Here is a 17,974-nt window from a genome sequence, read left to right on the forward strand (position 1 = left end):
GAGAGGCAAAAAGAGCAGACATTCATGAGTTTAAATTGGGGAATTTCCCTTGGTACTGGACACTGACAAAAACACTTTCAACCATCACATTATAAAGCAGCTGCAGCAACAATTATTATGAACATCTGAAACCTTTGTTGTTGTTGTTGTTTAGGCTATTTCTTCACTTTAAAATTATACCCAGAGAAGAGAACCAATGGAAATACTTCGAGGCTCAGGAGGGGTGTTGTTTCCTTGGCTGCTGTACCGCTCTCCATGACCCTTTCCCTCCCGCTCTCCGGTCTGGCCCTGTGCCTGCCCCCTCCGGCACGTCCAACGCACGACCCAGGGGACCCGACGCGGCTCTCCGGGCGGATGCGGCTGCCGGGGCCCCCCGGCTCCCCTCACGCCCCGTCGGCTGCGTGGGGGGAAGATCAAGAGGGAGCCACCGCCCCCCCCTCCGGGTTCAGCGCTTTGCAGCCGCTCTGCCGCAGACCCCGCACTCCTCTCGCGAGGCGGGGCCGCCTGTCGCGACACGACACGCCGCGTGCGCGCGCCCGACGGCGGGAGGAGAACGGGGCGGGGCAGTGAGGCTGCGCGAGAGCAGCGCTCGTGTTGCGGCGCCTGCGCGCGGCGCGTGACCCGGAAGTGCTCCGGCGGGTCCCGGTCTGCGGTGTCGGTGGGGCCCTGCGCGCGCCCTCAGCCCCTCCGCCGCCGCCGCCCCCGCCCCGCGCCCGCCATGTCCCGAGGCTCCAGCGCCGGCTTCGACCGCCACATCACCATCTTCTCGCCCGAGGGCCGCCTCTACCAAGTCGGTGGGTGTCCGGTCCGGGGGATGCTGCCGCTGAATTGCCCCGTCACGGGCCCGGCCTGCTCCCGCTGCCGCCTCTGCTTCCCGCCCGGCGGGGCCGCAGCCTGCGGGGAAAACCTCCCGCCGAACCCGTCTGCCTCTGGGGAGGGGGAAATCGCGGTGCCTCCCGTGGCAGGGGAGTTTCGGGCCCGCGGTGTGCGGAGCAGCTGCGGTGCCGCGGGCCCGGCTCAGGAAGCTTCGAGCCAGGGTGGTCCCTGGCATGGGCAGAGACCTTCCCCCCTTTCCCGTCTTTGTTCTCAAATGCTGGGCGACCAGACTGGCCGCCATCCTGAAGCTAATTATTCCCACTAACTTGGTTTTTTGGGGTTTTTTTTAGTTAGTCTTGTAAAATTAGGAGCGTTGTGCTTTGTAACGTGAGGCTTAACCACAGCTGTTAGAAATGGGACTCCAGCTGCCTCAAACCCTGCGTGCCAGAGTAACAGGTTTAGTTTTTGAAGCTCTCTTCTCGTCACACCTGAATGCCATGTGTTATGCATATTGTGGTCTGTGAGACAGCAGCAGCCATCCTTTATTTCCAGGCTTCTTTGAACATTCTGCAGTTAAGCTGCAGCCTAGCTTCATCTTCTTCTGCAGGCCAGGGAATCTTTTATTCATACTTGTACAGTGCAGCAGATTCTGCAGAATTGTCAGCTCCCCAGTCTGGCAGGAGAGTTAATTGGGAGTGTGCCTGGAGAAGCCTCACAACAGGGCCAGATCCATTGTTTTTGCAGCATCATCCTGATGCCATCTTCCCCTGGAGCTTACCAGCTCCTCCCCAGCTGCACATACAGTGCATGGCATGTCCATACCTCCATCTGTTCTCCTGGAAAGGAGGTTGCTGGAACCACACTGCATTAATTGTGTGTGCTAGCCAATAGATCCTTTAGTGTCTGCTCCTGAGTTTGTTTTTTTTTCCTAGGAAAAAGGCTGTGTAAAATAATCTTCATGAGCAGGCATCCCAGTCACAAGCAGTCTGTTTTCCAAAGAGGAACTAGCAAAGTGCCTTTCTGTACATGTCTATACATAGGTAGAAAGCTACCTGTACTGAAAATTACCTCTACTGGATACCTACATATGGGTGCTGTGTTACACATTGAGTGTGCATGAGGCTTGCATGCAACTTGTGTACTGAGCCTTACACTTTATGGGTGGTAAGGACAGTGCTTCCTCACACAGGATGTCAGTGAGTCTGGTGGAAGAGTCATGGGCTCTGACCTTCTGGTGCCATTTAAACGGGCTGGTTGGTCTGCACTGCCTTTCTGGCTGTTTCTCTGTTGCAGTGCTACTTGTTGGAAAAGGTTTCTGCATCCTGTAGTGAAGAGGTAATTGAGCCTTGGTTTCCTGCATCCTGGGTGTATTCAGCCTTCAGATTAATGTGTGAGAAATGTGCAGTACCTCCATGTCTTTTACTCAAGTCTTCTTAGCAGCAAGTATATGCATGTGCATTTGAGCCTCTGCTCACAGACCAGCTGTCTTAGACCTGTATGCTATGAGAAGAAAAAATATCTAGGCATGCATAGTTGACTTCAAGTAAGTATGAACTCACACTACCAGTGGCCAGGCTGGTAACTCTGGCATGGTGCCACACAAGTGTCTCTGTTGGCCATCATCTAGCCACAGCATGGACAGAAAACTCACGTTGGCTTGTGGTCAGAGAGCTGAATCTAGCTTGCTCCTTTTCTTCCCTTCTTTTTCAATCCTGTATATCCTTGGATTCAGATTTACCAGGTGCTGTCAGGGATGGCCGTGGATGTGTGGTGCTTTAAGGCCACCTTAAAACTTGAATTTTTTCTGGAAGTTGGCACTACTTGAACGGGTATTTCTGGTGTAGTGATACTGGACTGAAATTCCTATGCTTTACCTTAGGATCTGTCTTCTGCTTCCAAGGCTCAGAAAGCTCATGTGGCTTTGAAGTGATCTCATATTAGAAAAGTAAAGAGTTATTTCACCTATATTTCTCATTGCTGTAGTTAAAAATCTCCCAGAGCATCAGTGTTATCTTGCCACCTGTTAGTTTCAGTCTTCAGATGGGATGTTTCATCCAAGTGGGATTTTGGGAGGTGAAGAGAATTATTATCATCAAACTTCTGACTGTTGTGTGATGTGTTCAGGGAACAAGAAGAGACTGCTCTTTTCAGAAAGTAGGCGTGCAGTACTACTGAAATACCTGGCAGAAAACAGATCTAAAACGCCACAAGTCATTTGAATTTGTTGTACCGTAAGAGCCACTTTTTTACTTGTTTCTGAGCAGTGCAGATGGTAAGAACAGGGCAAGAAGGGACTGCATGCAGCTCAGCAAGTCTGGTTATCAGTACTTGTGAGCAAAACCAGTTTGTGAGGGCACCTGTACCTGCTCCCATCTAAGTGTCACAAAATCACAGAAAAGTTGAGGGGGGAAGGGACCTCCAGAGGTCACCTGGTCCAACCCGCTATTAGAGGGGTAGCCCAGGACCACGTGCAGATGGTTTTTGAATGTTTCCAAAGATGGATATTCCTCAGTCTGGGCAAGCTGTACCAGAGTTCAGTCACTCTCACATCAGTGAAAAAGCATTTCCTGATGTTTGGATGGACCCTCCTGTGTTTCAGGTTGTGCCCATTGCCTCTCCATCTGTCACTGGGCACCACTAAAATAGAGCCTGGCCCTGTCCATCTTCTTTACACCCTCCTTTCAGATATTTGTACACATAAATAAACAAGTTTTGCAGAGCCCTGTCCTGAGGCTTCAAACATGAGCATTTTGTGGGCAGTGCTAGCTTTTTTCTCACTGGGTTCTGTGCTTGACTGCAGGCTAGTGCTGATCAGCCCAGGGAAGGCAAGTGAAGAAGTGAGCTGAGTTGTGCATCTCATGGAGAGAAAAGGAGAGCATTCTTTAGTGTGTGTTTGGGTAACCAGTAAATGCTCTGATGCCCAAGAGTAATAAATACATGGCAAGCAGCTCCCTTCCATAACACTGACTCAGCAAATTGAACATCAAGGTCCTGGTATTGCAAGAGTTTTTTCATTTTCAGATTATTCCTCAGATTATATGCAGTCTGTTCCATGGATCTGAATGCTTTGCAGCTTTTAAAACTTAGGCATTTCTTGTTCTCATGATGTTAGAAGATCTAACAGTTTGTTGCACTGTTGTTTTAGACACGTTCATTCACATAGCTGACAAAAATCACCTACATTTACCTACTGCCTGAAACTTGCCTCTCCTAAAAAGTTATTGGGGATTTCTGAATGTTTATCATATATCACAAGATATATTATTTTTAAAATTTTCTTCTTAAGGCTTTTGAAACCACTCAAGGGAAGTTCATTTAATGGATCATACAAAATATATCTGAATCCATTATATATATCTAAATAATACTATTTAGAATGCATGTGCATAGGTTTTGTTTTAAATAGTGAATAAAAGCATTGAAGTATTGTAATGTCAAGTCAGAAAATCTGATGGTAGGATAAAAACCAATCTTCTGTGCCATCTTCTGGTCCATCATTTCAATTTTCACCTGTATAGGTTAAAATCTGCAAAAGAAAATTGCATCCTTGCAATGGTAATAATGCTTGAATTACTAAACCTGTGCGTGTTAAAAAGTATTATGTAAGGATTTACTGTAGGTTAAGGGTGGACCATTTTGGATGCAGAACAGCCTTTTTGTTTTAAAAGATTCCATTGCTGCTGAGATGTTCTGATGCTAACTGAACAAAAAGGTAAATTACTAGAAATATTGGAGGAAGCAGTAGTAGTGGTTTTGTGAAGAGAGTCACAAATTTAAGTCAAATTCCTATCAGAAAATTCTTGAGTACATTGCATTAGAGACCTTAAACACACAAAGAGTCACACAAATATTAAAGTATTAAAATGACCAGGACTTGGTGAGACTTCTGTGTTGGGGGAGGTGTGTCAGAGAGTGTGTCAGATTTGTACTGATATCTCTAATGCTGGTTTATTGACTTTTACATGTTTTTCTAGAATATGCATTTAAGGCCATAAACCAGGGTGGACTTACATCTGTAGCTGTTCGTGGGAAAGATTCTGCAGTAATTGTAACACAGAAGAAAGTACCTGTAAGTAGTCTGGTTTTGGGGGGGAGGCTGGAAGGAGACAAGAAAAAAGATGGGGGTGAGATTCTGCAACATGGATACTGTATTTATTATCACTGACATATATTGGATATCTTACTATCATTCTACTTACTACAAATTCTAGCTCCACTTAGTGCTCATTTGTATGTTTCCTCACTAAGTACTGTAATACTGGTTTTCTCTGTAGCTGTTGAAGGGTTAAAGCTAAAATACAGAGCTGGTCCTGCTGTAGTTTGGCCTGCCTGCATTACTCTGGCTTGTAAGGGCTGAGTTGTCCATAATCAGTTTCCTGATTTCTTTCATCCCTACTCAGAAGATGTTATACCAGTAGCATGCAGAACAGATGTTCATGAGTGTTTCAGCACAGTGGTGATGTGTTGTTGACTAAGGGGGAAAACAATGTTATGTTTTGAGGGCAGAGTGCAATAATTGCTCAAATTTTTGTATGTGTGCTCTCAAGAGATTCTTCAGAGGTAAAAGGACTTTGATGTTGGCCATGCTCTAGCTGTCAGCATTTTCCAATTACTGAGGTTTTGCCTCCCTCATTTTTTTTTTTTCCTTCATATGCCTGTAGCAGTAAATAGTAGAGAGCCTGAAAGATAATTTCTAGCTGTTAGCTGATTATTATTTTTTCTGTTTTCTCTAAATACCAGAGTCTGTCTTTTTTGTACTTTGAAGGACAGTGTTTTATATCAGCTTATTTCTATTTATTCTTTAGGACAAGTTACTGGATTCCAACACAGTGACTCATTTATTCAGGATTACTGAAAATATTGGCTGTGTGATGACAGGAATGACAGGTATTGAATTCACCATCCTTTTAAGTATCTGAAATGTGTCAGCTTTTTTATGTAGTTCATCTACTTTGCATCATGTAAAACAAGTGCTTTAGGAGATTTCTACTCCATCTTTTTTGAGAACTTCTCTAGTTCTGCTAGGTACACTGAAATACAACTTAAAATTGAGCCTGGAATTCACATTCTCAAGCAATGATAGGAATAATGTGGTAAATGTTCAGTGAAATTAATATGAGTTCTTCCTCTCTAGCTGACAGCAGATCCCAGGTGCAGAGAGCCCGCTATGAGGCTGCTAACTGGAAGTACAAGTATGGCTATGACATCCCTGTGGATATGCTGTGCAAAAGGATTGCAGATATTTCTCAGGTCTATACACAGAATGCAGAAATGAGGCCTCTTGGTTGTTGTAAGTATAGTTTATGAAATTAATCTTTTCTGTTTCTTGCAACTTCAAGTATAAGAAATTCTCGCCCAGTTTCAAACTTTGCAAGATACAGATGTAGCTGAAGGAGTAGAAGGGATGAACAGCCAAATGAGAGAGCAGTGTGGGAAGTCTTGAACTAGAGCCACGATTTTGCCATTGGCTCAGCATTTGAATTGGAGTAAAAGGTTTAGGCTCTCTGAAACATGTAATGCTATTTCTTCATTGTTTTTAAGGCTTAGTCTGTTTGCACTTAAAAGGGATGTATGTCTGTGAGTGGGAGATGCTCTTTTTACTGTCTGTGTGTAGGTAAACATCACTGTTAAACTACACTTGTGCAGATTTTGTGACCTTTTTAAATCTAAGTAATATGTATAGGGCAAAAATCTACATAATAGGTACTGTTAACTACTATGTATGTATAGTATAGAAAAGGGGTGCTTAAAAATATTTCACTTTCGTGCATTTTTACACCGATCTTGTTTTGGTAACAGCACATGAAGCTTAAATTTAAAAAAAAGTCTGTGTAAAGTTTTTTTCAGAAATTCTTGATCATCTGTGTGTTCTGAGGTTGGTTCTGATTGGTTTTTTGTCTTATATTTGGCTGTGACCAAGTTATGACCATACTGTTAGGCTGTCTGGGAAGTGAGATAAAACACTTAATATTTACTCAATTGCTTTTTCATTATATGTTCTATGTGGGTTTCTTTTTGCTTGCTTGTTGGGTTTATTGTGGGTTTTCTTCTTTTAGGATTTGATGAATCACTTCTTGTAATCATAGTAGGCACTAAAACTCCTCACTAAAGAGCTCACATTCAGGGTTGCACCACAGTTTCCATGATGGGGCAACTTTCCTATGCTTGTAACATGCAGGAATGATCATTATTTTCTTCTGTTGGAATTTCCCATGCCATGATAGTGATTTTTTTTTTAAATTATGTGAATATTTTTTTTTTATTATTTTACTTAGCCTTTCTTTGAAAAAGTGACAGCAATACTTTTTTCCTGTGGTAGTAATAGTTGCTCAGAAGCTTATCAGCTCTAACTACTAGTTGAAAATTACACAAGTGCAAAGAAAGACTCGGATCCTTGTCCTTGTTCTGATTTTTTTCTTTTTTGCAAGTACTGCTTTTAAATTATTTTTAGTTTGCATATTGAGACTATACAACCATAAATGTAGAAGTAAACACAGATGCCTTTCGTTGGTGTGACCTTATTGTGTTGTTTGAAGTCTGTCCAACTTGAAATGGTCTTCAAAGACTCAGTTTTATGTTCTGGTATTTTCACAGTTCACGTCAGATAGTTTTTTTTTCTCTAAAGAAAGGAGGAAAAGGGATGTAATGCAGTCCTTTTCAGGATTACAGTCAGGAAATCTAAAGTTGATTGTTTTAATAGTTTCATTATTTTCAGCATATTTCTGAAGTTACTTTCTGATAGAAGGCACTTACTAGAACTGTTGTTCACTCTATTAAAATATTATGCAGTGCACAGGAAGAGACCTGTATCTGGGTTAACTTTGTATCATGATTAAACTTTTTTGTATTCCCTGACGTGGTTCTCTATATACAGTGTAGCAAAAATTCCCTTCTTTGGGAATGAAAGAAATCTGGTTTGCAGTAAACCAAGTTGCATACTTGGTGATGAGGTGCTGGTTAGCACCAGCAGATTAGAAATACAGAGGAAATCACAGGTCTAGGTATGGTTCCCAATGGAATGGTTCCCAAAAATGTACTGCTGTGAATTCATGTTTCACAGGGGAGGAAGATCTGTTGTGCAACTGAATGAAATTGCTAAAATTGTGAAAAAATACATTAACAAATTTTCTCTTCAAGGTATGATTTTGATTGGTATCGATGAAGAGCATGGCCCTCAGGTGTACAAGTGTGACCCAGCAGGTTACTATTGTGGATTCAAGGCCACAGCTGCAGGAGTTAAACAGACAGAGTCAACCAGTTTTCTTGAAAAGAAAGTAAAGAAGAAATTTGATTGGACGTATGAGCAAACAGTAGAGGTAGGCCAGCAGAATAAAGATTTGTTGAAGTATTTTTAATGTGGTGTATGTTTGCTTGTGATACAAAGGAATGCATTTCCTGTTTTCTTACAATTCTGTATTACTGCCAGAGAAAGTACAGTTATTTCAACAAAAAAATTTTCTGAAGGTATTTTGGAAGTGTTTAAATAGATATGTAATCTGTTTTTTCTGCTCTACATTAGCTGAAACAGAACCTGTAATTGTAGCATTCCCACTGTAGCTGGTTGGTTACTGCAGTGCTCAATTCTGTGGATACCACTACTGTTGTCTTTTAGTGGCACTTAAAACAATCTTCAAGTTAAAAACCATTCCAAACAGGATGGGGTAGTGCTTATTTGTCTGGTTTGTAAATACAAGACCAGTTGTTATGTCTACTGTGAAAGCTGTTATTCAAGGCCCATTATAAGATTGTATCCTACTTATAGAATAGGTCAATGAACTTATTTCATAATCATCCTTACTTTTTCACTTACTCTGTACAGATCTGTCTAAACAGTCCTTTTGCATGGCCCACCTTCTTGCTCTTCTCCCATAGTGTTATATTTGCTGCATCACAGGACCAGTGGTTGAAATGAGGAACAATAACCTAAGCTAAGTTAGCTGTAGCCTAACTCCCCTGTAAGATTAAACAGAGAATTGTATTAATGTGAATACTGTGCATATTCACACCTTCAGCTAACTTACTTCTGAAGTCAACATTACTGTGCAAGTACCATTTTTAAACAAAGATTTTCAGCAAGGACTCATCAGTGTTACATCTTGGGAAGTACTGATTTCTCTAAAGAGAAGATCCTGAGAGGGTTAAATAATTGTAGCATACTGAAATTGAATGTATTTGAAATGCCCTCATTCTTTTTTTTAGCTTGGCTAAATATTTTTCAAATTTAAATGTGTTTTTGTATTACTGCTTGTTTATAATGTGCATGTGTCAATGTTTTAGTTGAGTTGTTGAAGGTAGGTAAAACAGTATTTTCATGTTACTGTTTATAACTCATAAATCTTCCATGGTATGGTGGAAATTCTTACTTGGTAAATGATCTTCCAGTGAAATCCTGGATGCTCTACTGTACCTGTGTGTCTTTGTGAAAATGCTGAGATTGTGAGTGTCAATCAGTCACTGTTCTTCTAAAGTCAGCAGTGTCAGGGAGAAGGAAGGCTGCCAAGTGAAAACAAGAAATACGTTTTTGTGATGTTCTTCTTGTGCACACATTATTATTTTAAAAAAATAATAATTTGTGGTGTTGTGTTAGAGGTAATGCTCCAAGGATAAGAATTCTGATTGGGTTTTTTGGATTGCGTTTTGGTTGGTTGGGTGTTGTGGTTTTTTTTTTTTTTTACATTTTGACGTCTGTGGTCATCACAGAATCAATGTGTTACCAGTATATTTTAAATAAACCTTAGAAAAGTTGCATCTTGTGTTCTACAGTTCCTAAAACATTACTGATCATACTTAAATGCTGTCATAATAACTGATATGATGAGCATCTGGTTACACGGCTGTTTTATGGAACTTCTTTTTGTGCTCAGTCATCATTTTAGGAATGTATCTTTAGCATTATTATGACCTCACTGCAGGGTTTAGTTTGAGTGAGGTTGCAGAGAAGACCCTTTAGAATGGGTGATGATCAGGGTGGAAAAAGAAGTTCAGGTCTGGCAAAATGCAGCTTTTAGAAACAGAGTAATTTTAATTACCTAGGAGAAAGCCCAAATGGAAGCTACTCAAGTGATGTGTTTTGAATAATCTTGGACTGCAGTGATGTCTGTCTTGTTTGCCACTAATGAAACCTGTTCTGTCCTTGAGGCTTGGGGATTTTTTCTGTCTGATAAAAGGTTTTCATTTTGTTGTGGGGTGGTTTTTTTTTTTTCTGCTGCAAAAATGATACATCCTGTTGATAGGGTTTTTTAGAGAGAGGACCAGAGAGGGACTTCATTCTGTATCAGAAACTGTTTGAAAGTTTTCAGCAGAGGTTTTGAGGTTAAAGGAGGTAACTTAAAACTCTAGGGAAGGCTAGTCAGTAATGCTGTGTAGCTTTAAAAAGAAAAAAGCATGAGTGCTTTCTGTTTAATTATAGTTTTTTTGTCCCCTTTCAGACAGCAATAACATGCCTGTCTACTGTACTATCCATTGATTTCAAACCTTCAGAAATAGAAGTTGGTGTAGTTACAGTGGAAAATCCTAAATTCAGGTAAGTCATCAGTGCTGGTTAAACTTGGTGTGTTTCTCTGGTTATGTGCAATTAGTTTTAACTTCCTGTTGCAATGCAAAATAATTGAGAGAACTGTGAAGCTGAAGCTCATTTTACTTGTAACTCTACCGAATGTGTAGGGCAAAATACATTGTTTTTAAAAAAAGTTAACCAAGCTATAAAATTTTGCCCTTTTTCACTTAATAGATTACAAATTTGTATGATTTGAAATACTCTTTTTTAATTTGACAAGATTAGTAAATCTGACATTTTAAAAACCACTGCAGTGATTTGGATCTGGCTGAACTTTCAGTTTCTGAGTACACTGCATTCTGAACCAGTATGAAACCAAGACACCTGCAGTTCCCTTCCTCCCCTGTTACTGCCCAAATCTGAGGGCCATGCACTGTGAGCAGCAAGGTTATTTGGCAGTCTGTCGAGACAACACCTGGAAATCTTCCTGCTGAAGGTTACACCTCACATCAGATGCAGTGTCTTTGACAGCCTTCTCACAACACAATGTATAGCTGCAGAAGAATGTATTAAATGTGAGCAAATAAGTTTTGGGGCTTTTTTGTTAATGCAAAAGTACCCTTTTGGTATGTCTTCCCAAATATTTAGTTAAGGCTGGCTTGCTGCAGAGGAGTTCAGTTATTTCTCCCTTAGTCTTTCCTGCCTTTTTTTTTTTAATATAAAAAAATAAAGCAAAGAGGAATAACTAGGTGAGAAAGAAGTGTCCTCTGCTGCTTGCTGTTTGATAAGTGGGGATTGGAGAGCAGCTTCAAACCTTTAGGTCCTACAAGTGCATATTTTTAGTGCTCCTTAACGTGTTTAAAGTTGACATGGTGATGAGAGGTGTTTTTGCATTTGGTGGTGTCTGTTTAGAACAACAGAACAGCACAGTGTTTTGGAGAAAGCCTGTGGGAGATGCATTACCCTTTTTCTACTGCTGCTCAAGGGTCACACGCCATCTTTCTGCCAAACTTCATTTACTGCTCTCATGTTCTTTTCAGGAAGAATGGATAACAAAGAGAGGGAGAAAGCTAAGAAAATCTGTGTCCCCCTATAGTAATCATACCAATTACTATACCCATCCTTCCCACCATGTCCCAACTTGCAAATACATTACTCATGAGGAATTACCTGTTCTTTTCTTACCAGTTTGCTTACCAGTTGTTACCTCTTTTCTCTCTAGTGCCTTTGATTCTTCCTTTATTTTTCAAAAAGAATTGGAAAGTCAGCCTGTGGCCCTGGCAGCAGGGCTTTAAAGGGCTGCATTGTAATATTGAAGCTCAAGGAGAAGAATCAGTTAAAGTATTTAACATTTCTTTTTGTTCTTTCAGGATCCTTACAGAAGCAGAGATCGATGTGCACCTTGTAGCTCTGGCAGAGAGAGACTAATTAGGGTTCCCATTTGCATTGTTGGTGCTTTTGGCCAGGATATTTGTTGAAAAGAAAACACTTATTAATGGCTTTAGGTTATGGGTGTAAAACAATGTTCACTATATGATGTATTTTACTCTGTACAAATAAAACAGAGGTTTTTGAAATACTTGATGTCTCCTTTTAATGTAGTTTTTTTTTAACTTTCAGTTTTATGAAACACTCATAAAAATGCATGATGAGTTAGAATATTTCTCTGATGATTGCTTGCCTTTTAGTTATATTTTATCAGAAATTTTATACTCTGCTGTATATGGCTTCAAGTGTAAAGTTTTATATCATGTGTGCATGTCTTGAGATAAGTCTTACAACTACACACATTCTCTTCTTGCCCGGGTATTTCAAGGCTTGTAATGCTGCTGTGAGGAGATGAAGATCTTTGTATTTGCTCAGGTTTGTATGAGGATATAGGACAAAACCAGCTGGAAAACACTTGAGCTGCAAATTCCAGATCATTCCTTGAGGCTGATTTATTTGGGGTGTGTGGGAAAACAGTCTGTGGAAGCTTAAGGATTCCATGTGCACATCAATATGATTGTATGAAATCATTTATTAACAACTTGCACTCACTTTATATAGAGAAGTCTTGTTTACACCATCTTATCATGCAGGTGGCTTTGTATTCCAATTACACATAACATTCTCACGGAAAGATTCTTCTCACGTAATTATTTTCCCCTTCTGTTGCCAATTAAGTTATCTCTTTCCCATTAGCTCATTTTTAGAAAGCCTCTAACTAGGCCTCAATAACCATTAACCCAATGTGGCCTGAAGTAAGTCAGGATTTCTCACAACCTGTATATTTCTGAACTGTCTCCCCAACAGGGGTGCAAGTAGAGAATTTAATGGTCATTGCTATAATTAAGCAGCTCTGAAGTTAACATTTATTTGGGGGAACAGATTCTTTGTGCAGTGTGTACTTTGCAATTGTGGCTGGTTTTCACCTACCTGGTTTTGAGCAGTACCAGAAACAGTCTTGGGGTTGCAGGAGGCCACCAAAGTCCATTAACAAGAATGTCTCTGGGAAACAATTCTCCTGGTTCCTTAAAAGGTTCTGGGTTAGGAAAAAAAGAAGAGACTGCAAAAACTTGAGTCAAAGTGAAGAAATTTTGTTTTGCTGCAGTTGAAGAGGTTTCAAAATTATTCCAAATACTTCCTGAAATTTTTTAGGTTGGTTTTTCTTTCTTTTTTGAGACCTTTGGGGAAGACCTCACAAGTCATCAGAAATTAGGATAACTTAATTTTTTTTGTATCACTTTACAGTTTAAGCCCTTTCTTTGAATGTGTATTTTTCAAGTTCATGGTAGTAAAGGAGATGCAAGTCTATGTTTGGTGGTTTTAATAAAAGTTAATGCTAGCCTTTTGTGATCAGTGAGTTGAGGAGATTCAACTGTACTGTGAATTGTTGACTTAACATGAATTTCCGTTAGTGCCTCCAAACTTCAGGTTCTCTCTTGCCATATAATGGATAGATGTTGAGATGAAGCCACTTTGATTCTGGTTTGGGTTGGTTACCTGAAAATTTGGTGTGGTTTTGTGCAGCAACTAGCAGAACAAATAGTAATGGCACATTGCAAAGGTCTGTGTCAAGTGACACAAGTGAAATCCTGGCCAAGTGACATCTCAGTTCCTGCAACTTCCTAGGACCCTTCTTCCTTCACTACAGTTGTAGAACAGCCTGGAATTTCAGTAGACTCAATCATTGTCACATTAACACCGATACTTTATATACATGAAACTTTGCTAATATTTTTTTTAACTGAACAAATTCTAAAGAAGATGTCAGTTGGGGAGCTATGTGACTGGAGCACACTTGCATAGTGATTTGTATTAAAGCTCTCTTAACACCTTTAGTTCTAAGATTGTGTAGCTCAGGTGGTGATTTTGAGAGCACTGGGTGTTTGTACCTTATGATTTTGCACTGCAGAACATCCCATAGCATATTCAGAGATGATGAAATAAGCTGCCTACAATATATTAACAGGGAGTGTTGCCATTTTTTTTTTTAAATAAGCAAGGTTAAAATTGCAGCAACTGAAATGCCATTTTTGGTAGTATTTTGTGAAAATTCATGAAATTAATGAAAATTCACGGTTCTCTTTTCATACAGATTATGAGGCGTTTTCTTACTCAGTCAAAGCTTTTTGTTGCTTAAGATAGGGCAGCTACACAGATGGGGTTGCCTGCCCCAGTGGGAAAGTCCCTTGTGTTACACATCCACGTGATGACACTCCTCACACCCTGGAGCAGCAGCACCAACAACCATCCTGTATCAGCCCCAGCTGGTGTTGAGCTGTACCTGGTATCGACTGCTCTTCCAAACCTGGTACTTGCAGAGAAACTAGAGAATGCATTATATGATCCTGACACTTCTGGTTTGGGCAGAGCTTGTAAGGAGTGATACCAGACTTGGGCTCACTCTGTATGTTTGTGATGTGTTGTGCCAGTGCTGAAAACTCAGGCAGATGCAGTTAAGAGTGTGAATGCTAAGCAGGAATAGGATCAAGTTTTACTTGTTATTTGCTTATTATTTGTGGTTGAGAGTGTAAGGATGCAAATGCCAAGTACATGGCCTCAGCTTTGGTAAATCCGTGTTTTTTGGACTCTGTGAAAAGCATCTGGATTTCTTAGGAACAACCCCCGAGGGGGCCGTAGAAGCAGCTACAGCATGTGTTACAGACAGAATTAGCTTAGCAGGGAGTCCTAACTTCAGTAGTCTGTGGGTCACCGGGAGCTGCCTGTGTGTTCATTCATCCTGGAAACAAAAGATGTTAAGGCAGGTGGTAATGAAACTCTCCAGGATTTCAGATACTTAAGTGCAATGTGCTGCTGAACGAACTTGTAATGCACAAAGTGAGACCAGACCTTTTCATGCTGTAAAGCCCCCAGTGGTGACAGTCTAAGCACAGAGAAGTAAATGGGAAATTCAGGTAGAGCACCTACATGTAGATATATAAAACCATTTTTAATGACATGGAGTATGCTGGATTCTTCTCTGTCCTGTTATTAAGCCAATGTCCAGGTGTACCAAATATGAAATATTTTGTTTCAGTGCATCTTGTTTGAAGTAACATGACAAGTAGATCTGTAGCTGGCTTGCATCTGAAAAAAAAAAAAAAAAAGACCACAAGCTTTCCCCTGTTTGTTGTTTTTTTTCCTTCCCCTGACACAGAGCATCAGGGGATGTTTTGAGTTCTGCAAAACAGCAGCCTTGTTGACTCATGAGGTCAAGTTTTGTGGCACGTATCCATGGCAATATTCATGTTTTCTTCTAGGAAAAATCCCCTACACTACCAGAGTCGTAACACTAGGGGCACTAGTTTTCATTTTGTAATCACTGATTTATGTTTTTCTTGAGATGGGAAGTTCTTAAATTGTCATAGCTTGTTCCAGCCAGTTCTTGCTAGTAACAGTTTGTTCTGTTCTCTTGTTTTGTTGTAACCCAAACTATTTGGAAACAATGCAAGACATCCTGTATTTCAGGATCAGTTGGAGCAGTGAACTTAAACCCTTCATGCCCCAACTAAAACAAGGATCATCATGTGCTTATGCAAAGCTGCTTAAAATAGTGTCTAGATTTTGTGTATCCTGATTCTCACATTAAAAAACAAAACAAACCAAACATAACACAAAACATTTTCTCCTGTCCTTTGTACTATGTACAGATAAACCTGTGTGTCTTAAATGACTGTCAAAACCCCAAATTAATAGCATTTGCTGCTGTTCACCAAGCTTTCCTTAGCACAGTAATCTTCTCTCGAGCACCAGTCTTAACCTGTGTCACCATCATCTATGACACTTCTGTGCTACAGTGTTAAATCTGGGAATTGTGATGTACTTGACTGTAACCCTGGTGAATAAACAGACCCAGCATGTCACTAAGTTAAAGTCCAGATAACTGCATTTGGCAGAATCGAGTCATCTAGAGTGAAGTGTGTGCTTTCATTCTTTGGGACAATGGTTTTCTCCTGATACTCTTTAGAACCTATCAGCCACAACTGAGCTTCCCTCTGCTGCAGATGCACTACATGGCCTTGCTGTGCAGCCCATTGTGGCTTAGCTCATAATGTACATGGGACCAGAAGCCTCTGGAATGCAGTTTCCTAGCTGAGGCTTTAGCAGCCTAGCATGCAGTGCAAATTAGGGCACAAAAGCCACACTGTAATTTTTTTGCCAGAAAAATTAAATTTGCTTGTTTTTTCTCCCAGAAAACTGTCTTGTGACATCCACTGGCATAGAGAATTGTGAACATAAGGTATTTAATCCTTCATGGAATTCCTTCAACTAGAAAACAACCTTCTTTCTCTAGAGAGTCAGACCTTGGTTCCTCCTTGGTTTCTCTGCTCATATCCCATTGTATAGTCCAGCAATTTTCAGGGCTACCTGAATCTCAGGAATCTGAGTTGGAAACAAGTCTGTGTTTTTTTAAAAAATAATTAAATTTAAATATCCATCCATTGAAGTAGCATTAACTCAGTTTGGGCACTGGTTTGACCTTGATCCTGGTCCTGCAATGGTGCCATCACCACATGGATCAGGAAGTAGTGCAGGACAGGATGCATACGGAGGGTCTGCTAAAACCAGTGGTGTGTGGTAGGAATGGCAGTCAAAATCCTTCCTTGTAAGCAAATATTTTCCTTAGAGAGAGAGGGCATATCAGTTCTCTGAATCCTTTGAATCCTCCTTTCTGGAATCTAACTGGCAGCTGGCACAGCTGGCCAGGCAGAGGTCCCTCTGAGCAGTGCAGATTTAGGATGTTTAGGAAGAACTTTCAACAAGGTGTCAAGAAAACCTACAGCAAATTGGCTGCCGAAGGGGACAACTGCACAAGTGGGATGGGCAGCATTTCTTCCATTCCCTTTTCTATCCCTGTCCCTTAAACCACTTGTAGCTGTGCACACCTTCAGGGCATAGTGAAGACATTTATTTGCATTATTAGCTTAGTTTCAGTTAACAATATTTGGAAATGCCTCATGTACAGGAAACACACAAACAAGCTGGGGACAGAGTGGTTGGAGAGCAGCCAGACAGAGAGGGACCTGGGAATTTGGATTGACAGGAAGCTGAACATGAGCCAGCAGTGTGCCCAGGTAGCCAAGAAGGCCAATGGCATCCTGGCCTGTATCAGGAACAGCGTGGCCAGCAGGGCCAGGGAAGGGATTCTGCCCCTGTACTCAGTGCTGGTGAGGCCACACCTCGAGTACTGTGTCCAGTTCTGGGTCCCTCAGTTCAGGAAGGATATCGAGGTCCCGGAGCAGGTCCAAAGGAGGGCAACTAGGCTGGTGAAGGGACTTGAGCACAGACCCTCTGAGAAGAGGCTGAGGGAGCTGGGGCTGTTCAGCCTGGAGAAGAGGAGGCTCAGGAGAGACCTCATCACTCTCTACAACTCCCTGAAAGGAGGTTGTAGCCAGGTGTGGGTTGGTCTCTTTTCCCAGGCAACTCTCAGCAAGACAAGAGGGCATGGTCTCAAGTTGTGCCGGGAGAGGTTTAGGTTGGATATTAGAAAGAATTTCTTTACGGAGAGAGTGATCAGACATTGGAATGGGCTGCCCTGGGAAGTAGTGGATTCTCCATCCCTGGAGATATTTAAAAAGAGACTGGATGTGGCACTCAGTGCCATAGTCTGGTAACTGCAGTGGTAGTGGATCAAGAGTTGGACTTGATGATCTCTGAGGTCCCTTCCAACCCAGCCAATTCTATGATTCTATGATTCTATGATTCTATGATTCTATGATGTGGTGACCTTTGAAAACAGGCTACCAGGTTAGCACAGTCACTTACTGCCCCTCGAGGCAACAGGAGGTGACTGTAAGAAGGCCAGAGGGCTGGGGTCGAGGCTGTGAGCTGAAGGGACTGGGAGGGACCTGAGGATTTTCGGTGGCGTGCTGCCAGGTAGTGGTGAGCTGCCCAAGCCCTCAGTCCCTGCTGGATTCCTCAGGCTGTAGCTCTTGGTTGTTCTGCCTCACGGGTGTCTGCACCCATGAAACATTTGCTGAATGCTTGCTAGAACCATAGGGGATGATATTATATCTTCTTGTCTTCAGGAAAAGTTTCTCTCAGTAACCTATCTTGCCAAGTAAATACAGTATAGTAAAGTGTAAAATTGCCTAAGTGCAAAGATATCAAAAAGTTGTATCTCTTGGGTGACAGCAATACACACAAGGAAGCAATTTTTAAACTTTTTTCCTACTT

At 41.4% G+C, this 17,974-nt stretch overlaps 1 protein-coding gene across 2 annotated transcripts; it reads left to right on the forward strand.

Annotated features, from left to right (window-relative positions):
- The first annotated feature begins 424 nt into the window (after positions 1-424).
- Positions 425-11,891, forward strand: PSMA6 (proteasome subunit alpha 6). Of its 2 annotated transcripts, XM_030452168.1 has the most exons (7): positions 425-794; positions 4,791-4,885; positions 5,622-5,703; positions 5,951-6,106; positions 7,954-8,132; positions 10,245-10,339; positions 11,683-11,891. In XM_030452168.1, exons 1-7 carry the CDS (start codon positions 719-721, stop codon positions 11,738-11,740), a joined length of 741 nt encoding a protein of 246 aa, XP_030308028.1. In that variant the 5' UTR covers positions 425-718; the 3' UTR covers positions 11,741-11,891. The 2 variants fall into 2 exon arrangements, with proteins under 2 accessions (XP_030308028.1, XP_030308029.1); XM_030452169.1 differs by lacking the exon at positions 4,791-4,885 and having other exon boundaries at positions 704-794.
- Positions 11,892-17,974: the final 6,083 nt, after the last annotated feature.

Source organism: Calypte anna, chromosome 5A, assembly GCF_003957555.1.
Source record: "Calypte anna isolate BGI_N300 chromosome 5A, bCalAnn1_v1.p, whole genome shotgun sequence".
NCBI lineage: Eukaryota > Metazoa > Chordata > Aves > Apodiformes > Trochilidae > Calypte > Calypte anna.